Source organism: Schistocerca cancellata, chromosome 2, assembly GCF_023864275.1.
Source record: "Schistocerca cancellata isolate TAMUIC-IGC-003103 chromosome 2, iqSchCanc2.1, whole genome shotgun sequence".
Classification (NCBI taxonomy): domain Eukaryota; kingdom Metazoa; phylum Arthropoda; class Insecta; order Orthoptera; family Acrididae; genus Schistocerca; species Schistocerca cancellata.
This window is the reverse complement of record NC_064627.1, coordinates 760,403,022-760,429,564: the sequence shown is the minus strand read 5'-3', so window position 1 is coordinate 760,429,564 and position 26,543 is coordinate 760,403,022. Positions and strand designations below refer to the sequence as shown.

At 42.0% G+C, this 26,543-nt stretch overlaps 1 protein-coding gene across 1 annotated transcript in view; it reads left to right on the top strand.

Moving 5' to 3' along the window:
* Positions 1-25,972, top strand: part of LOC126158314 (uncharacterized) — a 51,643-nt gene extending 25,671 nt beyond the window's left edge. The window contains exons 2-3 of the mRNA XM_049916434.1: positions 24,957-25,193; positions 25,801-25,972. Of these exons, the coding sequence (XP_049772391.1) occupies positions 24,957-25,193; positions 25,801-25,972 (409 nt within the window). The remainder of the gene's footprint in view (positions 1-24,956; positions 25,194-25,800) is intronic.
* The last annotated feature ends 571 nt before the right edge of the window (positions 25,973-26,543 follow it).

Sequence of the window (26,543 nt, the reverse complement as noted above, 5' to 3'; positions counted from 1 at the left end):
CACCATTCACTGTTTGGCCTTCTGCCTGTTGCCGGTACCGTGGTTTATCATATACAGGACGGTTATAACTATACTTTCGCTACTTGAGTCTGTGTGGATGGAAAACTACTTGCCGTATGGGTACTCAGCAAGATAGCAATGATGCTAAGACGATGCCCTGCAGGGTTTGCGTTGTTAGTAGCGTTAGTGTCATGGCTTCCCGTTAGGCACCGGTACTGGTACGTCGCTGTAGGGTCGAAGCACAAGCATCAGTGTGCATTATAGCTGCAGGCACTCAACAAAGGTGAGCAGCGCTTTACTCATAAAGCTGTTTTATCATCGTTGCTCTTCACGAGTGTCTACGCATTAAAGGAATGCAGAGAGGTTCTCTCCATCATTCGGATGTTCTAATTAACTGGCGATTTTGGAATTACTCCTGGGAGAGGCCAACGGCCAATTGTACCACATATTGTTGAAGAAGTCACTGTTAGCATTGCTGTGAATGTTGGATGCCAAGTGCGCTCTTCAAGCAGTACACAAGCTTTGTCACTAGAGCCTACCGTTCGAGAAGTCCTGCGAACAGTTGTGAAATGGTATGTGTAGTGTGGCTCCAGACCGTGTAGTACCTCGACGAGGCATGGACTCAACAAGTCGTTGGAAGTCCCCTGCAGAAATATTGAGTCATGCTGCCTCTATAGACGTCCGTAATTGCGAAAGTATTGCCGATGTAGGAGTTTGTGCACGAACTGACCCCTCTAGTATGTCCTATAAATTTTTGATGGGATTCATGTGAGACAATCTGGATGGTCAAATCATTCGCTTGGATTTTTTGTTCTTCAAAGTAATCGCGAACGATTTAGGCCCGGTGATATGAAGTCGTTGTTTGGGAACATGAAGTCCATGAATGGCTGCCGATTGTCTCCAAGTAACCTAATGTAACCATTTACAGTTAATGATTGATTCAGCTGGACCAGGGGATCCAGTCCAAATGTTCAGATGTGTGTAAATTCCTGATTCAGTTGGACCAAAGGATCCAGTTCAAATGTTAAAATGTGTGTGAATTCCTAAGGGACCAAACTGCTAAGGTCATCGGTCCCTAGACTTACGCACTACTTAAACTAAGTTAAACCAACGTATGCTAAGAACAACACACGCACACATGGCCGAGGGAGGCCTCGAACCTCCGTCGGGAGGGGCCGGGCAGTCAATGAAAGGAGGCCTCAAACCGCGCGGCCATTCCGCGCGGCTGACCCAGCCCATTCCACGCAAACACAGTCCACACCATTACGAAGGTACCACCAGGTTGTCAACTTGGGTGCATGGCTTCGTGGAGTCTGCGCTTCACTTGAATCCTACAATCATCTCTTACGACCGAAATCGGGACTCATCTAACCAGGCCACGGTTTTCCAGTCATCTATGGTCCAACCGAGATGTTCCCGAGTTCAGGAGAGGCGCTGCAGACGATGTCGTGCTGTTAGCAAAGGCACTCGCGTCGGTCGTCTGCTGCCAATAGTCCATTAAAGCGAAAGTTCCCCAACACCCTCCTAACAGATACGTTCGTCACCTTTAAAAAATACTTCCTAAAATTTGTATCTATATTAGATGTAAAAATATTTCTCTTCTTCAGAAAATCTATTTTTCAATTGCATGTCTGCATTTTATACCCTCCCTACTTCGGCTACCATTAGTTATTTTGCCACCCAAATAGGAAAACCCATCTACTACTACTTTTAGAGTCTCATTTCCTAGTTCCCTGAGCATCGCCTGATTTAGTACGCCTGTTTTCGATTGCTATTTTTTTACTTCCGCTGTTCATCTTGTAACGTCCTTTCAAGACACGGCAGAATTAAAGTATCTTCGGCAAATCTCAAAAATTTTATTTCTCCTCGCTGCACTTTAAGTCCATTTCAGATTGAATAACGTGAGGGTAGACTTGCTTCTCAGTTACTGCCTTTCTTTCAAGTCTTATAACCGTAGTCAGGCTTCTTCACTCCCTGTGTTTTACTTCTGCTTGCTTCAGTATTTAAAGCTGTTAATTGTGACGTTTCTAAAATCTGTGAGCGCTGAGTATTTGACCTGGAAGGGCTAGTGGCCGGCAAGTGACTGTGCTGTGGCCGGGCCGTGTGTACCGATCACGGCAAGTGGTCAGCCCAGGTCGGGCGGAGCCGAGACAGGCAGGTGCCAAAGAGTCTGCGCTATGGAAGATCCAAAAAGTCGGTGGTGCATTCGCAGAGCTAACGAGTTCATTGTTAATTACGTCACATTTGTGACATCATGTGAGCCAGATTAGTGCCCTACCTATACGTGGTGCTAGTATTGTTTCAGTGTTTGGAACTCTTATCAATAAGGTCTGAAAACGGACATCAGATGCAGTGCTAGGATCTTAACATGTCGATACAAAATTCTCAGAGAACTTCAGTGAGATTTCATGGAATCTGCTACTGTTATGCTCCGTAATATCAGTCTTAACAAACTTTTAACGAGGGCAAATACGAGACGACAATAGTATATCAGTGTGTGTTCTGGTGGACTTTGTTTACATTTGTGACATTGTGTGAGCCAGATTAGTGCCGTACCCTATAACGCCCCAAGGCCCATCCTTCATATCAGCGATGTCATCACTCGTTTCAGTAAGGTGATCAGCCTTACTGACGTCATCATCATCCTTTAGCAAGCCACACTCCCTTCTCCCCACCATACCTCCAGCAAATTTTTTAGCATAGTGAGGCAGCCTGCTTGACAGCCGTCTCAAAATGAAGTAGCTAACCAGAATGTAGCTGTGAAATCAGGCAAGATTCATCTGCATTGTTGCCCTTTTCTAAGATACGCAGTATTTCCGTAAACCTTCACTTGAATAGGTGTCAAGGTCAAGAACCTGTTATCTGCAGGGGTATCCAAAGTATATGGATAACATTCATGATGCCCCATAGATACATGGTGTTGTGTAAAAAATTAAGCTGTCTGTGTCTGTGTAGCATAGTTTTACATGATTTGTCAAAAACTTGTTTAATATGTACCCATAATGAAAGTCGTTAAGAATGGTTCTCGAAATATCCAAAATGGCCATTCCTACGGCAAGCAACTAACTTTTCGTTAAAATTACACTCCTTTCAAAATTTGGTTTAGCAATTATTGCAGCCGATCCGTATCTACCTTCCCAGGATGGTGCTAGTATTACGTCCCACATCTTTAGCATATTTTGCATGATTTTTTTCAAACACATTCTTATTCATCACTTTAATAAAGTTCTTCTCGATATCAGAGCTTGCACTCATCTATTTTTGTGCCTTAATCTCAATGTATGGCTTCATCCAGGGAGGCTGTCTAAATGATGCAATTCGACGAATATTTTTAATTTATGTTGCTAACATTATTTCAGATCTCTGTAATGAATAATGCTTTTTCTTGTCATATGTCGTCGAAAATGATTTCTTTGTTTCTTACTATCATATGGGGACAACATTTTTTCTGGGCATAAGGGCAAATCTAAATCAAAATCGCGAATACTCTAGGGTTATTCGAGGACCACTTCTTAAGTGTTTCTTTTTTATTTCGGAATCTAAAGTTTCAGTTCTCTCCAGAGAAAGCCACAGAAAATTGAACATCGCAAGATACTGTGACATCACCCAGCTGTATAGGCTATTCACTTTATGTAATGTTACATTCGGCAGTTTTGTCATCGCAATTGGTCGAGAATCAGTTGCTGTCAACTTACTGTCTGCAAGAACAATGCAAAATGCCGCCCCTAATGCCTCTTTCAACAAACTGTACTCGTTCAGAATCGGTCATAATCAGCAATTCCGTTTTAGTAATATTAAGTTGATTATCGCAAGGTAAGCCAGGCTGTGAGGTAACGAGCGAGTTGTGGCGCCCTGGAAATATTGTATGTTCGGTGTTGGAGCGGCCGCACAGGACGCTCGTCAAAGCCGCGGCCCGGCAGCAAACACGTGGTGCCGAACGTTAGCAGAGCATGAACGGAGCCCCAGCGCGTGGTCCATCGAGCACGTGGCTGGGAATTCCGTGGTGATGCTGTGTCGATGAAAGATACTTGTGCGCCGGGAGGGCCAAAGATGGCGGACTTCGTGAAACCTTAATGGCAGACATTTCACAGTTCATATAGAAATTGATAGTAGCCAGAGGAATCATGATACCTCAAAAAGAAATATGTACATTACTATTATTTGCACGACGATTCTGATGGTGTAATCAGATTTTCAATATCTATATTAGTTTAAAGTTTAGTATCGGATGATAAATTATACAAGTAACACCCAGCAACAGATTTCCAAAATCTAAACGGTTCATCCGATTTTGTCGATCGATGTGTCTTTAGAAAGCTATTAGTGTAAACCTAAATTGGAATAAGTTACAGGCATCTAACTTGAATAGTGCATGAGTTATTGGAGGTCAAAGTGGCCGATTACTATCGATCGCGTCAGGCCATAAGTACTCCACAATTACACGAAAAACCGGAACAGCATGCTTATAAATATATCTATTCGTCTATGTATTTGTTTATATCCGATATATACTATTCATGAAGAAATTGGTTAAATATTTCCTGTGTTTTAGAAAGCACAGAGACATTAGGCTACTGGTCTACCTTTCGTTGGTATTCCTTTGATATATGTTTATTTAATTTGTGTATGTATTTAATAATGTGTGTTGGAGCGTGTTTATGGACCAGCCGTAGGAATATTTATTTAATTTCAAGTCATTTAAATGTAAATCCAGTATCTCGAGTGTCTTTCATTATGTTTGTGTGTGCGTTAGCTTGGAGACAGGGCGAGAGCGCTCTAGCCAATCACAGCGATCGTTCCAAAGAGGAGCATCGTTTCGAGAGAGGATACAAGGCAGTTCTGAACAGGTGTGGCGTGAGGGATAGTGCGGCACAGGACACGGGAGGGGTTGGGCGCGACGGCTCGACGGACACACGGTCGCAGGAAAGACTCGGAGAGTGTGGAGCGGTTTGCGCGTGATCGCGGCAGATAGAAATACTTCGGAGTGCCGACTTGTGAACGTGTGAGATTTCCGTGGTTTCTACAGTGAAGACGTAGTATGCGTTTAGACGTGAAAATCTCGCGAGCTATGTTGTCGTTCATAACTAATTACGTGAGGTAGTAGTCTATTGTTTCCCTGTTATTCAACTTACATTTTATTTAATTGCTGGACCATCGACACCAATAAGTGTTTTGCAGAAATATACCGCATTCTCAAAAGTACTTCTGCTATCGTACTCACCATTTACAGTCGTTAAGGTAGTAGCCGCGTGGGATTCACCAAGCGGTGAATGGCGATTCAGTCATGGACTGTGCGGTTGGTCCGGGCGGAGGTTCGACTCCTCCGTCGGGCGTGGGTGTGTGTGTTTGTCCTTAGGATAATTTAGGTTAAGTAGTGTGTAAGCTTAGGGACTGATGACCTTAGCAGTTAAGTCCGACAAGATTTCACACACATTTGAACATTCGTTAAGATAGTACCTGCAGATTTTATTTATTGTAATCTCTTATTTATAAATTTTTACGTTACATTCGCGATTGCCTAGTGATAGGAACCTTCGACCATTATGTTCATGTGTATATTCATATTGTATACTGTAGACTCAGCAGTATTTGGCTTGTAATGCGGCAACTGCGTATCCCAGTCCCTAGACAACCAAAGAAGCCAAAACTTTTAATATTTCATCTTTGAGTCTGAGGGTACGTAGTCGGGGGCCACCACACTCATCGTTTGATTTGTTATTGAAAGCCCGCAAGGCGAAGTAATGTAATGTGCAGGGTCCATTTAGCATGTCTTAAGGAAAAAGACTACGAAAGTTTTTGAACACATCTGCAAGGAGAAATACGTCAACTTTCAAGCATAATTCTGAATAGCCTCAAAGCGTTTTACACGTTAAGAATGTGCCATGCGTCGAAACCTTCTGCAAAGTTTTGGTATTCTTCGACTATGTGACTCTGGTGGAACCGCTGGTTGTGTAGAGTCTCTTTGCCAGAGGGGCTTATGGTGCGAATGTCGTCCGCGAGGCGGCGACGGGAGTCTTCAGTTAGCAGCGACAGGAGGAACGTGACGAGCGTGGCCCTGTGCTGGGAGCAGCCCGTGTGTGCCGGAAAACGACTTGGCCGTACCTGGGGTGATAGCGCGGCCTAGTTGTGGTTGAGAGCCGTTGTCCGGAAAGCTGTAATTTGGAAACGAGGTCCCCTTTTGCATGCAATAGCGCTTCGCTTGCACAATATTGATGTTGCCCGAAGGAGATCGACGATTACAGCAACGGCTGGAGACCTGTACAGCCGTCACTATACTGTCACTGCATCCTGGTTGCATTTACACACGATTACTGGATAACTTCACGTGAATCTGAGTAACTTTACTATTGACTGCTTATCCATCGATGTATTTTAGTTGTTCGTCTTGCAAAATTGTAATTGAGTCTGTCCTTGTAGGGTGCGTTTAGTTCCACTATTTTGTGACTGATCATTTGTATGTTTTAACTGTTCGTGTTACAAGCTTGTTATTGAGTTTGCCCTGGTGGGAGCCATTATTTTGTATGTATGTGTGGGACCAGTGGTAACTGTTTTGTGTTTCAGGTCTTATTATGCCAATTTAATGATGTATGAAATGTACTGCTAGAAAGCGTGCGCAAGACTGCTCTGTGAAATGAATTAAGATTGCTAAATTAGGGATTTGTAAACCCACTGAAGTGGCAGCGACGATTTCTAATGCTGCAGATTTATTCTTGAGTTAAGCAATTGGCTTGAACAGTTCACGTCTCTTAGTTTGTCGTACATTTGAAGAAGTTTTGCACCTAAACTTTTTCTAAAATTGTTCGGTATTTCTGTACAGTAAATCAGCAAACTTAAAATTGTGGCACGATAGAAGCTGGTGTATACAAAACTTGTGGCACGGGGATCCCGCTGTAATTTGTTGATGAGTATTTCAAGTGTTTTTGCTAAACTGTGTTTATTTGAATATTGTTTTTAGGTGTGGATTGTTGTCAGTTTGTTGTTAAAAGTTTGTTTAAGGGTTACTAAATGCATTTTTAAGTTTCCATTAGGGATCTTAAATTTATCACAAGTAGTTAGAAAGTTTGAGGTGAAACTTTTAATTCACGCTGTAATTTATTTGGGCTCACATTCACACTACTGAATCACCGGTATTTTACACTTGATGTTGGTTGAGTGTAAATGTTGTTAATTAAGAGTAAGCCTTTAAAAGAAGAAAAAAATAAAAAGGATTGGACAATACTTTTTTAATAACCGTTGAGTAAGAATGGTTTGTTAATAAATTTGTTTTAAAGGATATCTGATTTAATGTTCACCCGGTATCCTACCACTCCTTCGTAGTTGCTACCATACCAAATAGCCTATATTTCATGCACCTTCAGTATTCAGCATCTTTTTTCGTTTCGTCTGTTAATGAACTTTGAAACTTTTCATTGCGGGTAAGCGATATTCGTTGCTCACATACTCATAAAAAAATTTCCTCTCTTGTTGACTAGATTAAACTCTCAATCATCGGCAAAATATGTCCTCCATGTCGTCATTATCTTTAGTTCATCTTATTCAGGTAATTCGTATACTTTTCGAGTGAGCACGTCAAGAAATTTAAGGAATTGATAAATCGGAATTTATATCGCAGTGCAATACTTTTCGTATTTATGTTTCTCTATATTAGATGGCAGAAGAAAAATGCTATCGTCATCTGTTGTCTTATTTCGCAAATATACGTGATCAAATAATGCCCTCAGTAATCTCTGAGATTGTGTAATGTGACGGAGACTGTATAGTGAAGTGTGTAATTCATGTTTGCAACTGAAATTTGTTGCACTTCGGTATGCATCGGTGAAATGACAATGGTCTCTGTGTTTAATATCACATTACTCAAATAGTTTCTGACAAATATGGGAAATTTCTGCTGAGCAAAATTATAATTCTCCTTCAGGTCTTATTTCTATCTTTATTTTGCAGTAAAAAGTGATAACACTCTGAGTGACTGCGTACAGCTGTTGAACCATTCCATGCAGTCGCTGACTCCATACAATTTAAACTTTGAGCATTCCTGCTCAGAGCCATATTGTATGTAGTAGGCAGATCTGAATGGCTTGTACGAATCTATCTGATCGGAGTAGGAAACACAGTCAGTGCTATGACTGCAAGTAGCAATTGGTTGTAATATATATTCTGTATCAGAAAAAATTACGAATAGAGGTTCCATGTAGTTGCTGAACATTATAAAATTAACTAATTCGTTTTTGATGTTAGGAAATACTCTGATGACCGGTTTAAGATGTGCACAGTCAACTAAATGTGCATCTAACTTTTCCTGGGAAAAGTGTTCACATTCTGGGATGGATTTACAATGAGCTGTAATAGAACTACCAGGTAGCTTCCACAAGCTTTTTATGGAGTAGCAGTACTATATATCTGTATAAGCAATCTGAAATATTAACAAATTTACATGTTTCTCATGACAGTGCTTCGAGATATGCAGAGGTACAACTCGGTATTCTGCGTCATCTCTCTCATCGTCTACAAGCATCCCTTCATAATCTAAATATTGGCTACCGTAGACATTTACAGATACGTCTTCAGGCTGCTTTTCGAACATATGAATATGTTTCAGCTTTGAATGGTTTGATGGCAATGTTAAATTTGTTTGCAATGTGGATCCTTATTTAAGGTTATAAACCCGCCAGAACGGACCGTTAGAAACAAGCATTGACCTATGACTGCACGCGTATCTCTGCATGTGTATCTGATATCACTTTGTATAGTCGCTCATAGAGACCCTTCTTTTCATTAAGATCAACAATGAGCTGCACAGTTTCTTTCAATGCCAAGCTGGAATCGCTCTCTTTAAAAGTCTCATGTTTTTCTAACACTTAGTGACGTTAGTTAAGTACCAATTATCGCTGAGACGGCGTTAAACTCGCATTCTCTGTATTCATTTACACTCTTTGACATAAACTCTGGGTACCGCAGAGCCCGCGCAAATCGCGACATGGGACATATACACTGAAGCGCCAAAGACACTGGTATAGGAGTGCGTATTCAAATACAGAAATATGTAAACAGACAGAATACGGCGCTGCGAACGGCAGTCAAGATGGTGTACTCAGTAATGAAACAAAGCAGTAGGCTCTGCAAGAAATATCGACTCTTAGACAGTGTGTCTAATAGTGTGTTTTAATACGACAGTACGCCATCTTAGGCAATTTATAACACTTAAAACACTTGATAATGGCGCTCTGAAGCCGATATCATGACTATGTAAGTGTAAATGTGGCACTACAAATAAACAACAGTCTAATGGCGGTACTGACTTTAAAGGAGGACTATACAAGACAACAAGTGCCTGGCGCAGTTGTTAGATCGGTTACTGCTGCCATAATGGCAGGTTGTCAAGATTTAAGTGAGTTTGAACGTACTGTTACAGTCGGCGCACGAGCGACGTGACTCAGCATCTCCGAGGCAGCGACAAAGTAGGGATTTTCGCGTACGGCCATTCACGAGTGTACCGTGAATATCAGGAATCCGGTAAAACATCATATTTCTGACATCGCTGCGGCCGGAAAAATATCCCGCAAGAACGGGACCAACGACAACTGAAGAGAATCCTTCAACGTGACAGAAGTGCAACCCTTCCCCAAATTACTGCACGTTTCAATGCTGGGCCATCAAAAAATGTCAGTGTGCGAACCATTCAACGAAACTTCATCGATATGGGCTTTAGAAGCCGAAGGCCCACTCGTGTATCCTTGATGACTGCACGACACAAAGTTTTACGCCTCGCCTAGGCCCGTCAACAGAGACATTGGACTGTTGATTACTGGAAAAATGTTGCCTGGTCGGACGTATCTCGTTTCAAATTGTATCGAGCGGATGGACGTGTACATTACGGAGAAAACCTCATGAATCCATGGAACTGCATGCTAGCAGGGGACTATTCAAGCTGGTGGAAGCTCTGTGGTGTGGGATGTGTGCAGTTGTAGTGATATGGAACGCCTGATACATCTACATACGATTCTGACAGGTGACACGTACTCGTGCGCAAGCGTACTGCCTGATCACCTGCAGCTATTCACGTCCATTGTGCATTCCGACAGACTTGGGCAATTCCAGCAGGACAATGCGACACCCACACGCCCAGAATTGGTACAGAGTGGCTCTAGGAACACTGTTCTGAGCTTAAACACTTCCATTGGTCACCAAACTGCCAGACCTGAACATTATTGAGCTTATCTGGGATGCCTGGCAACGTGCTGCTCAGAAGAGAGCTCCTCTCCGTCGTACTCTTACGGATTTATGGACAGCACTGCGGGATTCGTGGTGTCAGTTTCCTCAAGCACTACTTCAGCTGTCAGTCGAGTCCATGCCACGTCGTGTTGTGGCACTTCTGCGTGCTTGCGGGGCCCTACATGATATTAGACAAGTGTACCAGTTTCTTTGGCTCTTCAGTGTATAATGGCCACACATACACTCCTGGAAATTGAAATAAGAACACCGTGAATTCATTGTCCCAGGAAGGGGAAACTTTATTGACACATTCCTGGGGTCAGATACATCACATGATCACACTGACAGAACCACAGGCACATAGACACAGGCAACAGAGCATGCACAATGTCGACACTAGTACAGTGTATATCCACCTTTCGCAGCAATGCAGGCTGCTATTCTCCCATGGAGACGATCGTAGAGATGCTGGATGTAGTCCTGTGGAACGGCTTGCCATGCCATTTCCACCTGGCGCCTCAGTTGGACCAGCGTTCGTGCTGGACGTGCAGACCGCGTGAGACGACGCTTCATCCAGTCCCAAACATGCTCAATGGGGGACAGATCCGGAGATCTTGCTGGCCAGGGTAGTTGACTTACACCTTCTAGAGCACGTTGGGTGGCACGGGATACATGCGGACGTGCATTGTCCTGTTGGAACAGCAAGTTCCCTTGCCGGTCTAGGAATGGTAGAACGATGGGTTCGATGACGGTTTGGATGTACCGTGCACTATTCAGTGTCCCCTCGACGATCACCAGTGGTGTACGGCCAGTGTAGGAGATCGCTCCCCACACCATGATGCCGGGTGTTGGCCCTGTGTGCCTCGGTCGTATGCAGTCCTGATTGTGGCGCTCACCTGCACGGCGCCAAACACGCATACGACCATCATTGGCACCAAGGCAGAAGCGACTCTCATCGCTGAAGACGACACGTCTCCATTCGTCCCTCCATTCACGCCTGTCGCGACACCACTGGAGGCGGGCTGCACGATGTTGGGGCGTGAGCGGAAGACGGCCTAACGGTGTGCGGGACCGTAGCCCAGCTTCATGGAGACGGTTGCGAATGGTCCTCGCCGATACCCCAGGAGCAACAGTGTCCCTAATTTGCTGGGAAGTGGCGGTGCGGTCCCCTACGGCACTGCGTAGGATCCTACGGTCTTGGCGTGCATCCGTGCGTCGCTGCGGTCCGGTCCCAGGTCGACGAGCACGTGCACCTTCCGCCGACCACTGGCGACAACATCGATGTACTGTGGAGACCTCACGCCCCACGTGTTGAGCAATTGGGCGGTACGTCCACCCGGCCTCCCGCATGCCCACTATACGCCCTCGCTCAAAGTCCGTCAACTGCACATACGGTTCACGTCCACGCTGTCGCGACATGCTACCAGTGTTAAAGACTGCGATGGAGCTCCGTATGCCACGGCAAACTGGCTGACACTGACGGCGGCGGTGCACAAATGCTGCGCAGCTAGCGCCATTCGACGGCCAACACCGCGGTTCCTGGTGTGTCCGCTGTGCCGTGCGTGTGATCATTGCTTGTACAGCCCTCTCGCAGTGTCCGGAGCAAGTATGGTGGGTCTGACACACCGGTGTCAATGTGTTCTTTTTTCCATTTCCAGGAGTGTAATTCTCTCTTTCTGGCTCTCCGCACAAACTGGCAACACTGTGGGCTACAGTAGTTTTTTATGGAAGCTTTGTCTTCTGTCAGAGCTGTTATGCCAGTCTACGCCCGTGGATTCGCTAATACGCACTTCGTCTGAATGCAATATCTCGCGATCGAAACCAAACGTTGCTTAGTTTTTGATAATGCCTTTTCTATGCATGCAGATATCCTGAGTGTATTGGTAGCACAGCTGCAATGCATTTCGTTTTGTCACACCAGGAATAACAGTTCTGTCCACTAACATGTTTTGCGAAAGATTCCTTGGCCGACTGTCTGCCTTTGAACTTCGCATGGATCAGAAGTCTCCGGGGCTCATTTACTGGCAATCGGCGGTGTCTGCGGCGGCGCCGCTCATCTCCCATGCACTCAGCTACCGATCATCGCATTAGATGGTTCAAATGGCTCTGAGCACTATGGGACTTAACATCTGAGGTCATCAGTCCCCTAGACTGAGAACTACTTAAACCTAACTAACCAAAGGACATCACACACAGCCATGCCCGAGGCAGGATTCGAACCTGAGAGCGCAGCAGCAGCGCGGTTCTAGACTGAAGCGCCTATAACCCCTCTGCCATCGCCGCCGGCCATGCGAAAGTGCGACAATTCCGTTTTAGTAATATTCAGCCACAGCGGCCGGCTATCGCATTAGAGAGTATATTAAATGATTTACTGTTGTTGAGTGATGGTCCACAAAATATGTGTACGATTTGCATTTCGCACTCGACAGCAACGAGGGCAATTCATTTTAATGTGAAGAGTGTACAAATATGCAAGACGTGAGTATGGTTCAAAATTAATTTTATAGTTAGAGATTCAGTCACAATACTCCACTCCACTGTTTAATTTTAATATTAATGCTTTGTTTCGCGTTTCTTTTCCGTTTAGAGGCGATTATTCACGCAGTTTTGCCGTCAGGCATGTTTTCATCAGGCCACAGTGAGTAACTGTGGTGTAATGTATTTAACTGTAATTGTTTTGATTTCTTACGGTAAATACGTGCTATAAACATTGTGAATACCTTTCATTATATGCCCTGTAACAACACATGTACACTGCACATTTTGAGGTCCATCTATGTATGGAGAGCTTAATGCTTATCGAAAGACGTATTTAAGAAATTCAGTTACATTCAAACCAACAAAATTGCCCATTTTTAAAGCTACCCAGAGTGGAAGGATGTTGCTATCGCAGGTGACATCAAACATCAGCAGGGGTGGCTAAATGCTTTTACATAGATTAGGGAAATTGAGTTCATAACAATTCGACGATCCATGAGTCCTGTGTGAGGAACAAAACACAAATTCGTATCGGGGACGTAGAAATACATCTACCAACTTTCGAGCAGGTCGTACGACTCCTTCTTGTAATCGGGACTTCCGTCTTTTAGCTTCAATAAATTAAATAATATCATAAGTTTCTGCTGGTTATGGGCAACGCTCCTGTCCGTCTTAGAATTATAAAAGTTGACTTTGATGTGGAATACGATGTCATAAAAGTCGTATTTCTGCTTCTTTTCACCACTCCTCTCACCCAGCCCAACAGCACGAACTCCACTGACATGGAATGGACCAAGGTATCTGACAACATCTTTGTATGATATTTTAATAAATAAGTCTCAAAGGCATAGCAACGGGTCTAAATATAGCCCTTGAACTAAGAACTGATTATTATTCATTTTTCCTGCAGAAAGAGGACTTGCTGTTCATATCACGTTCGGCGATTCAAAATTCATGCTTTAGTCAAATCTGTCGTTCAGCCTTTTTTTCCATAAGCTTGTGTGTCGTCTCTCTGCATGTAGCAGTAAATACGGATGTGGTGCTAGAATGGACGCCAATGATAATGGAGTGTTCCAAATTATCCGGATCAAGACTCAAAACCAAAGAACAGTAACGGCACGTAACTATTTTTGTGCCTTCACTAGGGAAATATTTGAGAGATTGGTCGCTCGATTAACTGTAATTAAGTGAAGTCTGGCAGAAAAATGAAAGTAGCAAAATTCTTCATTTGTTGTATTATGTTATAAAAAATATTAGATACTCTTCCTGTGTGTAGCAAATTGGTGTTGCAGAGTGTTCGAAGCAACGAGACGCGGCCACGTAATGCCGAAGTGCGCCTCGCGAGTGTGTGCATCGCGCGCTTGTCACGGAGTTGCCAGTGCTCTGACGCACCAAAGTGCTCTGGCACTCCCCGAGGGTGAAGCAGGCGCGGGACATTTTAAACCTTCGGCTAAACGCCTTTTCGGAGGTAATACTCTGGTGATAGGAGTGTATTGTGGCCTCTGAAGACACAAATCGAACATAGTGTCTTTCTTGGTGCATACATACGATATTTGTTAGTCGTAACTGTACTACCTACATGTTCCAGTGCACGCAAAGAAACATGGTGAAGAGCCGTGGAGCGTTTAATTGCACGAATAATTTCGGAAAGGAACCAGCAGTAGCTGCTATTTTTTCAGTAGCCCTACTGGTGAACGTAATGTACAAAACATTTCGTTTTGCAGTGCTTTGAAACAGCTCAGATGCTGGTGAGAACATTACACAGATATCAGTATTCAGCTCCACTGCAGGAGCCACGAGACGGAGATAATGTAACATACCAGATACCGAAAAAATCATGTAATGCTAAACACATATCACTCAAAAAATTTGGAGCTTCAAACTACGAAATGCTCCAATTCGTGCTCATGATAACGTGTTAAGCTTCATTTAGTTGCGACGAAACACTTATAGCAGATTTCTTGCAGTACGTTAAAAATAAATCGGTAAACAATGAATGATGGTACTTTGTTCATAAAATAATTTACTAATTCGTAATCTTGTAGTTGCTTATGCGCAACACGATGATAGTCACGTATCTGAAAAGAAGGTATGTTATGATTAAAGGCGAATAAGTTGACCAGCACAGTGGCCGCGGAGGCACCTTTCAAATCATCCGCTGTTCACACTAGGCCACTTACGCGATTGAGGGGCCTTGTGGCCAACCGTATCAGAGATCCAAAGACTTCGCAAAAATTATTGCAATTTCCTGAAAGGAAAAAGGATTTTTCGATTGATATTGTTGAGAACTCCGGTACACTGAGATCCGTACAAACTACCAATAGCTGAATACATTAGTCTGGCTTTCACGAAAGTCGTATCTCAAGTAGTTCCAAGTGCAGCCACATATTTCCTCGATAAAAAAAAAAGGAAAAATTGGTCAGCAACTGCCTTTGTACCGTAAAATTGGGGGACTAGAATCAGTTTTCAGCTTAAAAGAAAAAAAACTGATAATTTAAAAAAGAAATATGAAATTCAAATTATATGGGAATATAGGTTTTGTATTTAACTTTAAAATTATAACCAAAGAGAGGGTTGAACGGAAACATCACTGTTAATCCTATTATTTTTTGAATTTATTGGTCTCTAAGGTGAACATGATATGTTTTCAATCTAGGCGGAAAGGTTTTGTCCGATTCAAAGAAGCTTTATTCAATACAAAAACAAAAAAAGTGTTTATTGTTATACCTCCAACTACTACACTGTATCCTTAAATTGATGAACTTCATTTGTTTTTTAATGCGTCAGGTCACTGACAACATATTTAAAAATGATATATTTCAGTCTACAATACGGATCCCCAGAAGTAACGAAGAGTTCCAAAAGAACATCAACGTAATCTTCGCCTTCTAAATAACGAACTTTGTATTCAGACAATACAGAGGACTGGAACATTTTCCATGTTCTCTAATGACAAAATAATCTCCTCGACTGGGAACAGTGCGAGGTGGTTCTTGATTTCCGTCAAATTTTTGGTCTTCCTCTGTAGAAATAGTTACTATTACTATTTCCATAGACCTTACTAATTCCGAGAACACTGCTCTACATTTTCAATTAGCCGAAACATAAGTCATATGAAAGTATACTTTAAAACTGAATTTCTGGTAAATGAACCGAGATTTTAAATTTGTTTATGAAGTACTTAAATTAAGAACAATACTACTTAGATTGGGTCTTACAAATAATGTTCGAAGCAAGTAAATTCACTACCATATCCGATGTTTGTCACAGAGTAAACAAAACATTAACGGACAGTGCCGTCATCATTTAAATTTGTAATTTCACCTTTAGATTTGTTCCCTGCCAACCTAGACAAACATAGCTTTGAATTATATTCCCATTTGCCTTCCAACCCGACCGCACAGAACTTTTTTCGAAGTTTCGTTTGTCTTCAGTCCACTGTTTCTATTCACCCCATTTTACAGTGCTTTAGTTATTCATTCTTGCTCAAGGTGACTCGTAATGCTAGCTTTATATCTGCAGCTGTGTGGATTTTTTAGGCATTTAGAATTCAAAGTTAAATGTTTGCAAAACAAGACCGCGTGACATCGGCGGTAGCAAGACAATATTGCAATCATGAAAAATTAAGGTTTAGAATTAATGATCAACAATCACGTTCTCCTGCGCCATCTCACGTTTTTAAAGGATTAGATACCTGTCGTCTTCATTGAAATTGCTGATCAGTAAAAGTCCTTGTTGGAGAGCGGAGAAGTTTGGTGACACAAGAACGCGTTAATTTGTAGTTTCAATGCAATAGAAGGATGCACACGATAATAACAGTGGTAAATCGACTTTGCAATGAACATTAGATTTCAGGCTGGACTTTTAGAAATGAAAACGCGTAACCGATAACGTGCTGATGGCGCGCGATAGTTTCTTCAGCAAACCGAGCACGTACAACGAATTTGACAGGCTGTAACGTTAATGCATCTTTTGTAGAATATTAGTAAAAAGGATTAAGTATGTGGCTAAAGAATGAAAACACAATTAACCTTACATCAGTTGTTATTGAGGCAAGAGTACAGAACATAACAGATATATTACCTTATAGCTTGGAGGTTGGAACAAAAGACAGTTAACCACAAAATGACTTTTCGTACCCCACTTTTCTTTTCTTAATAAAAAACAGGACATGATCATAAGTCATTAAAACGTATTAATTAATGACAAGCATATGTTTCAGTCTCTGACGCAGTTAAATACATTGATTCTCTGCAGACTGTAATAGAAAGCTGTCAACAACCTGAAGGTTGGTTCGAACGCCTCAGTGATTTGCTGGGCATAATCAAATGGGAAGTAGCATGCCATTTCCATCCACCGGCCTTCGAACAGACTTACCTAGCCACTGGGGACTTCGAACCATGGTATGACTCGGCGTTTTTTACATGAACAAACATTGCCAAAGATGAAATAAGTAATAAGTGAAAGATAAAAATCCTAGGAGCGAGCGGACGTCAAACCCGAAAGCCTGAAAGTCTCCGAAGAGCATTTATCTTAACGTTGATGTACGAGAGTACGTCAAAAATTATCTTCAATCTTTACATAACTCTTCTTACATTGTTCATACTGACATCTGTCCTCGGTTAAATTATTGTTAGGCTGTTGTGGTCCTGCTATGAACGTTTGATACGAATTCATCAGTTTGTCTTCTTTTTGTTGCAGATAGACCATGACCACTCCATTAGAAGTTTGCACGAAAGAGGAACAAGAGCAGTGATTCGGGTTTTTAGTCGGAAGGGGTAACGCGGCCGCAGTCCATTAACGGCCCCAAATCCAAAAATTATGCCTATTAACTTTTCCTGGTAGATGAAAGGTTACCTCATCTGAGAATAAACATCCTTCTCAATACACTGCAGCATATCTGCAACAAATTGTTGTCGGCGTGGTCTGCCGTTCGTCGTCAGATGCAGAATTTGCACTTTGTAATCTCACATACGAAGGCGCTGGTGAACTACACGATGCAATGTTGATCGAGGAACATCAAGTTGCCAGTGTCTTGCTGCAACGGAGTTTCTACGAATGGATTGCAAAATTCAGAAATAGTCGCACAAGTGTTATTCACGAGGAAGGACCCGTACGACCATCCACGGCCACATATCATCACAACATACCTGCGTGCAAGTGACGTGGTTCTGGTAGGGAGACGTGTGACTGCTGATGTGGCACATCGTCTGCAAATTAATCATCCAGCCGTCAAAGTGATACAGCCTTCTTTCACAAGCATTTTACTTTGAATTCTAATCTTTTACAAAATCCACGCAGGTGCGAATATAAAGCTAGCACGACGAATCGCAGTATGCAATATTGAACAATTCAGGTACTGTAAAACAGGGTGAATAGAAACAGCGGGCTGAAGAGAAAGGAAACTTCGAAAAAAGTTCTGTGCTATCGTGTCGGAAGACAACTGGGAATATCATTGAATGATTTGTTTGTCTACATTGGAAGGGAACCAGTCTAAAAGGGAAATTACAAATTTCCATGTTGGGTTTTGTTCACTCTGTGACATACATCGGATATGGTGGCGAATTTACTTATTTCAAACATTATTTGTAAGTACCAATCTAAATAACATTGTTTTAATTTAAGTACATCGTAAACAAATTTGCAATTCCGTTTCTTTAACCAGAAGTTCAGTTTTAATGTATACAGGGTATCCCACTCAAACCTCCATGATTTCAAAGACCCAGGAAAAAAAACACAGTAGATACGACAGTGAAAAATGCACCGCATTGCAGAGCATCTCAAAGAATTTATTTATTTATCATCAATACACCTCTACATGTGAACCATTTGTAGTCTGAAGAAAATCGAGTCTGTATTCAATTTCTTGCCAACATTTCCTCTTGTAACATTTTCTCTGTTGTTGTTACAATTGCATCAGTGATACGATGTCGCAACGCAGGAATATCGTCCACTTTAGTCTCATACACGCGGTCCTTCACGAATCCCCACACGATGAAATCAAGCGACGTAATGTCGGGTGAACGTGGTGTACAGGCAATGGGTCCTCCGTTTCCGATCCAACGATTGGGAAATTTCCTATCCAGGAACTTACGAACAGCCGTCGACCAATGCGGCAGAGCTCCACCTTGTTGAAAAATGGTGTTAGGTTGCAAGTCTTGTATCTTAGGGTACACAAACTGGTCCAACATGTCCAGATACACTGACCCATTCACTGTTTCCTCCGCAAAAAGAACGGTCCAACATTAGCCCCCACCAGACGTTTAGTTTAGGGCTATCACGAACATGTTCAATGACAACGTGAGGATTTTGCGAACCCCAAATCCGAAAATTATGCCTATTAACCTTTCCTGGTAGATGAAAGGTTGCCTCATCTGAGAATAAACATCCTTCCAGGAAGCTAGCCTCCATATCAATACACTGCAACTTGTTGTTGTTGTTGTGGTCTTCAGTCCTGAGACTGGTTTGATGCAGCTCTCCATGCTACTCTATCCTGTGCAAGCTTCTTCATCTCCCAGTATCTACTGCAACCTACATCCTTCTGAATCTGCTTAGTGTATTCATCTCTTGGTCTCCCTCTACGATTTTTACCCTCCACACTGCCCTCCAATGCTAAATTTGTGATCCCTTGATGCCTCAAAACATGTCCTACCAACCGATCCCTTCTTCTAGTCAAGTTGTGCCACAAACTTCTCTTCTCCCCAATCCTATTCAATACATCCTCATTAGTTACGTGATCTACCCACCTTATCTTCAGCATTCTTCTGTAGCACCACATTTCGAAAGCTTCTATTCTCTTCTTGTCCAAACTAGTTATCGTCCATGTTTCACTTCCATACATGGCTACACTCCATACAAATACTTTCAGAAACGACTTCCTGACACTTAAATCTATACTCGATGTTAACAAATTTCTCTTCTTCAGAAACGCTTTCCTCGCCATTGTCAGTCTACATTTTATATCCTCCCTACTTCGACCATCATCAGTTATTTTGCTCCCCAAATAGCAAAACTCCTTTACTACTTTAAGTGTCTCATTTCCTAATCTAATTCCCTCAGCATCACCCGACTTAATTCGACTACATTCCATTATCCTCGTTTTGCTTTTGTTGATGTTCATCTTATATCCTCCTTTCAAGACACTGTCCATTCCGCTCAACTGCTCTTCCAAGTCCTTTGCTGTCTCTGACAGAATTACAATGTCATCGGCGAACCTCAAAGTTTTTACTTCTTCTCCATGAATTTTAATACCTACTCCGAATTTTTCTTTTGTTTCCTTTACTGCTTGCTCAATATACAGATTGAATAACACCGGGGAGAGGCTACAACCCTGTCTTACTCCTTTCCCAACCACTGCTTCCCTTTCATGCCCCTCGACTCTTATAATTGCCATCTGGTTTCTGTACAAACTGTAAATAGCCTTTCGCTCCCTGTATTTTACCCCTGCCACCTTCATAATTTGAAAGAGAGTATTGCAATCAACATTGTCAAAAGCTTTCTCTAAGTCTACAAATGCTAGGAACGTAGGTTTGCCTTTCCTTAATCTATCTTCTAAGATAAGTCGTAGGGTCAGTATTGCCTCACGTGTTCCAACATTTCTACGGAATCCAAACTGATCTTCTCCGAGGTCGGCTTCTACCAGTTTTTCCATTCGTCTGTAAAGAATTCGCGTTAGTATTTTGCAGCCGTGACTTATTAAACTGATAGTTCGGTAATTTTCACATCTGTCAACACCTGCTTTCTTTGGGATTGGAATTATTATATTCTTCTTGAAGTCTGAGGGTATTTCGCCTGTCTCATACATCGTGCTCACCAGATGGTAGAGTTTTGTCATGACTGGCTCTCCCGAGGCCATCAGTAGTTCAAATGGAATGTTGTCTACTCCCATGGCCTTGTTTCGACTCAGGTCTTTCAGTGCTCTGTCAAACTCTTCACACAGTATCTTATCTCCCATTTCGTCTTCATCTACATCCTCTTCCATTTCCATAATATTGTCCTCAAGTACATCGCCCTTGTATAGACCCTCTATATACTCCTTCCACCTTTCTGCCTTCCCTTCTTTGCTTAGAACTGGGTTGCTATCTGAGCTCTTGATATTCATACAAGTGGTTCTCTTCTCTCCAAAGGTCTCTTTAATTTTCCTGTAGGCAGTATCTATCTTACCCCTAGTGAGACAAGCCTCTACATCCTTACATTTGTCCTCTAGCCATCCCTGCTTAGCCATTTTGCACTTCCTGTCGATCTCATTTTTGAGACTTTTGTATTCTTTTTGCCTGCTTCATTTACTGCATTTTTATATTTTCTCCTTTCATCAATTAAATTCAATATTTCTTCTGTTACCCAAGGGTTCCTACTAGCCCTCGTCTTTTTACCTATTTGATCCTCTGCTGCCTTCACTATTTCATCCCTCAAAGCTACCCATTCTTCTTCTACTGTATTTCGTTCCCCCATTCTTGTCAATTGTTCTCTTATGCTCTCCCTGAAACTCTGTACAATCTCTGGTTCTTTCAGTTTATTCAGGTCCCATCTCCTTAAATTCCCACCTTTTTGCAGTGTATTCAGTTTTAATCTACAGGTCATAACCAATAGATTGTGGTCAGAGTCTACATTTGCCCCTGGAAATGTCTTACAATTTAAAACCTGGTTCCTAAATCTCTGTCTAACCATTATGTAATCTATCTGATACCTTTTAGTATCTCCAGGGTTCTTCCATGTATTCAACCTTCTTTCACGATTCTTAATCCAAGTGTTAGCTATGATTAAGTTATGCTCTGCGCAAAATTCTACCAGGCGGCTTCCTCTTTCATTTCTTAGCCCCAATCCATATTCACCTATGTTTCCTTCTCTCCCTTTTCCTACTGACGAATTCCAGTCACCCAAGACTATTAAATTTTCGTCTCCCTTCACTACCTGAATAATTTCTTTTATCTCGTCATACATTTCATCTATTTCTTCATCATCTGCAGAGGTAGTTGGCATATAAACTTGTACTACTGTAGTAAGCATGGGCTTTGTGTCTATCTTGGCCACAATAATGCGTTCACTATGCTGTTTGTAGTAGCTAACCCGCACTCCTATTTTTTTATTCATTATTAAACCTATTCCTGCATTACCCCTATTTGATTTTGTATTTATAACCCTGTAATCACCTGACCAAAAGTCTTATTCCTCCTGCCACCGAACTTCACTAATTCCCACAATATCTAACTTAAACCTATCCATTTCCCTTTTTAAATTTTCTAACCTACCTGCCCGATTAAGGGATCTGACATTCCACGCTCCGATCCGTAGAACGCCAGTTTTCTTTCTCCTGATAACGACGTCCTCCTGAGTAGTCCCCGCCCGGAGATCCGAATGGGGGACTATTTTACCTCCGGAATATTTTACCCAAGAGGACGCCATCATCATTTAATCGTACAGTAGAGCTGCATGTCCTCGGGAAAAATTACGGCTGTAGTTTCCCCTTGCTTTCAGCCGTTCGCAGTACCAGCACAGCAAGGCCGTTTTGGTTAATGTTACAAGGCCAGATCAGTCAATCATCCAGACTGTTGCCCCTGCAACTACTGAAAAGGCTGCTGCCCCTCTTCAGGAACCACATGTTTGTCTGGCCTCTCAACAGATACCCCTCCGTTGTGGTTGCACCTACGGTACGGCCATCTGTATCGCTGAGGCACGCAAGCCTCCCCACCAACGGCAAGGTCCATGGTTCATGGGGGGACACTGCAACTTATCTGCAACAAATTGTTGTCGGCGTGGTCTGTCGTTCGTCGTCAGATGTTGCAGAATTTGCACTTTGTAACCTCACATACGAAGACGCTGGTGAACTACAAGATGCAATGTTGATCGAGGTACATAAAGTTGCCTAGATGCTTGACGAATTGACTATCATGGGCTACTGGGAAACGTCTGTCTGATGTCCTCCACTGCCTCTTTTGAAACTCCGTAACGTGCACCACCACAATGTTTCAGAACACTTCTTGTTGCCAGAAACTTCCTATACCATTCTTTACTTGTTTTCATATCATACGGATCACATTCATACAAACGATGATAATTTCTTTGCACAGTCATCGGTGACTTTGTGTCTGCAAACTACACTACACGGGGGTGAAAGCTATATGGGCGAAGAGGCAACAAGCCACGTAGTTCCATTCCAGACCACTAGAGGGGCTAGGGGTCAAACGAAGCTGGAATTGACGAATGAGAGCTGTCTAAACTACAGTGGTGGTTGTTTTGAAATAGGTCTTGCTCTGCATTGAAGTCTGTGGTCCTCGGTTACAGTCGTCTTTGTATTTGTTTCATATTTACATACTACTCAAATTCATTATAAACAGATTTTTTACTTTAAATTCATAAAGTTCACCGTGAAATTGAAGAGATTTCCTGCTGAAAAATGTCCACAATTAATTGTAAGGTAAGACATTTAATTTTTCATTAAATAATCTCGTAGCCTATAAATGAAATGTATTCTCTTCTATCGTGAATTAAGCAGTGTGGTTTCCGTTTGTTTATTTAAATAACTTTGATTGTCTGTAGTAGTTTTATTTAATGAAGACTTTTATGGGTTTTCAGAATATTCAACACAACAGATTGACGTTGAAATACTCCTGTAAGTTCCCCGGCTGTTATTTTGGCTATTACGTGGGTTCAACGGAGGACACTTGCGACAAGCATTTCTACAGGTTTCCACAACAACCTCAAGAGTTGCTTATTAAGTGGAAGAGTGTTTGTAAAGTGTCACCAGATGTGAACTGTGCTTCTTATTTTGTTTGTGAAGATCATTTTTTCGAAGAAGATTTTATGAATAAAAGTAGGCATAGGCTAAACAGGGGTGTGTTTCCAAAACATGTGACAGGTGTTCCTTGTGAAATTGCCAAAATCGGTAGTGAATCAGGTAACACTGTTGTTAATTGTGAATTGGGCCTACCAAGCACTAGTGGTGGTATGGCAACTGTTCATTTTACAGCTGCTAATACCAGAAGTGAAACTGGTGTTAATGAACTACAAACCCTTAGTTGTGCTGTGGCAAGTAGTTCTCATGTAGGTGTTCGTACCAGAAGTGGATCAGATGAAACTGGTGTTAATAGTGAATTAGACTTACCAAGCACTAGTGGTACCATGGAAAATCTTTATTATGCACGGGCCAATACCAGAGGTGAAACTGGTGTTAGAGAATTACCTATCACTTGTTGTGCTGAGCAGAGTAATTCATTGAGTGATGTACCTCTTAATTTTTTTATCTCCCCTCAAAATGAATCTGCAGATAGTGAGTACACATTCTTATCTGAAACATTTTGTAATAAGGAAAGTGGGGTTTTAGGTACAGGGGTTTCAAAACCAGGCTTAACTCCAACAAAATCAAAAATGTACAAGATTCATAGGAATACTCTAACAAGGCTATCAAAACGGAAAGCAAAGCTACATCATGAAAAATCAGAACTGAAAGCACTTAAAGATTTATATGACAGCAATACTTTCTCTGTCATAGAGTCTAATTTAAACTCTGTTGCCAAAGATTTCGTAAACAGCCAATTACGAAATACTCATCGATCAGCAAATGCAAGGCGATGGACACCCTAGGACAAAGTATTTGCTTTATCCTTATACAAACGAAGTCCCTGCCTATACAAATATTTGTCGGTTCATATTTATCTTCCTTTTGTGAGGTATCTGAAATGTCTGTTGTCTTCTATACCTTTTGAACTAGGATTGAATACTTCGGTCATGAATATAATGAAAGCAGAAGTTGAAGTAATGAACAACAGTGACAAATATTGTGCTTTATTGTTTGATGAAATGTCTTTAGAAAGAGGGTTGTATTATAATGCAAGCAAACAAGAAATTTAAGGGTTTCAAGATTTAGGGCATTTAGGGAGGTCAAATGTTCATGCAAATCATGCATTAGTTTTCATGGTTAGAGGCATACATAAAAGCTGGAAGCATGTTGTTGCTTATTATTTCACTCACAACTCAGTTTCAAGTATCACTTTAAAAAGTCTTATTATCTATGTCATAAGGCAATTGCAAGAAATAAGGCTAAAGGTAGTTTGTACAGTTTGTGACCAGGGTGCAACCAACCAGAGAGCACTGAAGGAACTCTGCTGTGAGAAATCTACTGAGTCCAGTCCAATTCATTTTGTAGTCAGAGATGAACCTATTGCAGTCATTTATGATGTCCCACATCCATTAAAAAATACTAGAAATGCTCTGCTAGGAAATAAAATACAGTTTGGATTTAAAAAAGAGGCCAGTTTTGAATATATTCACAGGGCTTTTCTTCTGGATCAGCAAAAGATGTTTAAGATATTGCCAAAAATACATAACAATCATTTTGAATTAAAGGATTCTTTTACTAAAATGAAAGTCAAGGTAGCTGCAGCCCAGCTTAGTGATACAGTTGCTGCAGTTATTGAAACTTATGTGGCATTTAATATCTTACCTGCAGAGGCAATGTACACTGCAGAATTTGTTGAAAAGATGGATTGTTTATTTGATTCACTGAACAGATCCTATTGAAACTTCCTGGCAGATTAAAACTGTGTGCCGCACCGAGACTCGAACTCGGGAACTTTGCCTTTCGCGGGCAAGTGCTCTACCAACTGAGCTACCCAAGCACGACTCACACCCCGTCCTCACAGCTTTACTTCTGCCAGTATCTCGTCTCCTACCTTCCAAACTTTACAGAAGCTCTCCTGCGAACCATGCAGAACTAGCACTTCTGAAAGAAAGGATATTGCGGAGACATGGCTTAGCCACAGCCTGGGGGATGTTTCCAGAATGAGATTTTCACTCTGCAGCGGAGTGTGCGCTGATATGAAACTTCCTGGCAGATTAAAACTGTGTGCCGGACCGAAACTCGAACTCGGGAACTTTGCCTTTCGCAGGCAAGTGCTCTACCAACTGAGCTACCCAAGCATGACTCACGCCCCGTCCTCACAGTCTTACTTCTGCCAGTATCTCGTCTCCTACCTTCCAAACTTTACAGGAGCTCTCCTGCGAACCATGCAAAGATCCCGAGTTCGAGTGTCGGTCCGGCACACAGTTTTAATCTGCCACGAAGTTTCATATCAGCGCACACTCCGCTGCAGAGTGAAAATCTCATTCTGGAAACAGTTCCTATTATTATCCACAAGATGGCAAGTCTTATAAGTGTGCCCTCTCTGCAGAGTCCCCACATATTGAAATGTGGTACAGTCTGTTAAAGGAAATGGAAAATTGGAAAGTGTTGGAGCTAGGCACAGGGAGAGATAAGACAAATATGTTCAGTTTCATAAGTGCGTGGTAACTACAAGAAGACCACTGATGTTCATTAGGAACAGATTAAAACAAATGGCTTTAATTTTTTAAGCTTGAGGGCTTTCAATCAAGACCCAGTGGAGAATGTATTTTGTTGTGTGAGGCAGCATGGTGTTGGAAACACCAACCCAACTTTCTTTCAGTTCAAAGCAGCATTGAAAACAGTTATAGTCAATAACACGTCCTTACCTACAAAGTCAGTAGGTAATTGTGAGTATGATAGATGCTTGCCATTAAGCAATTTAAGGCAATTTTTGGGAGCTAGTGATGACAACTTTCTTGACTCCACAACAGACCATTCCATTATGGATCAAAGTGCTTTATATTGTGCCCTTGCTGATAATGAAGCTGCTGCTGGTAGTGGTGGGGCTGATGTAAGAAATGACAGACAAGCACTAGCATATGTAGCTGGTTATGTTCTACAAAACGTGGGTGTAACACCTGAAACCAACTGTAGTGGCTGTAAAATAACTCTGTTCTCACCAACACCCACAGGGCATCGTTTATTTATAAGTTTCAAAGAATATGATGCTTTAAACCCAAAATTATTGTATGCTAGT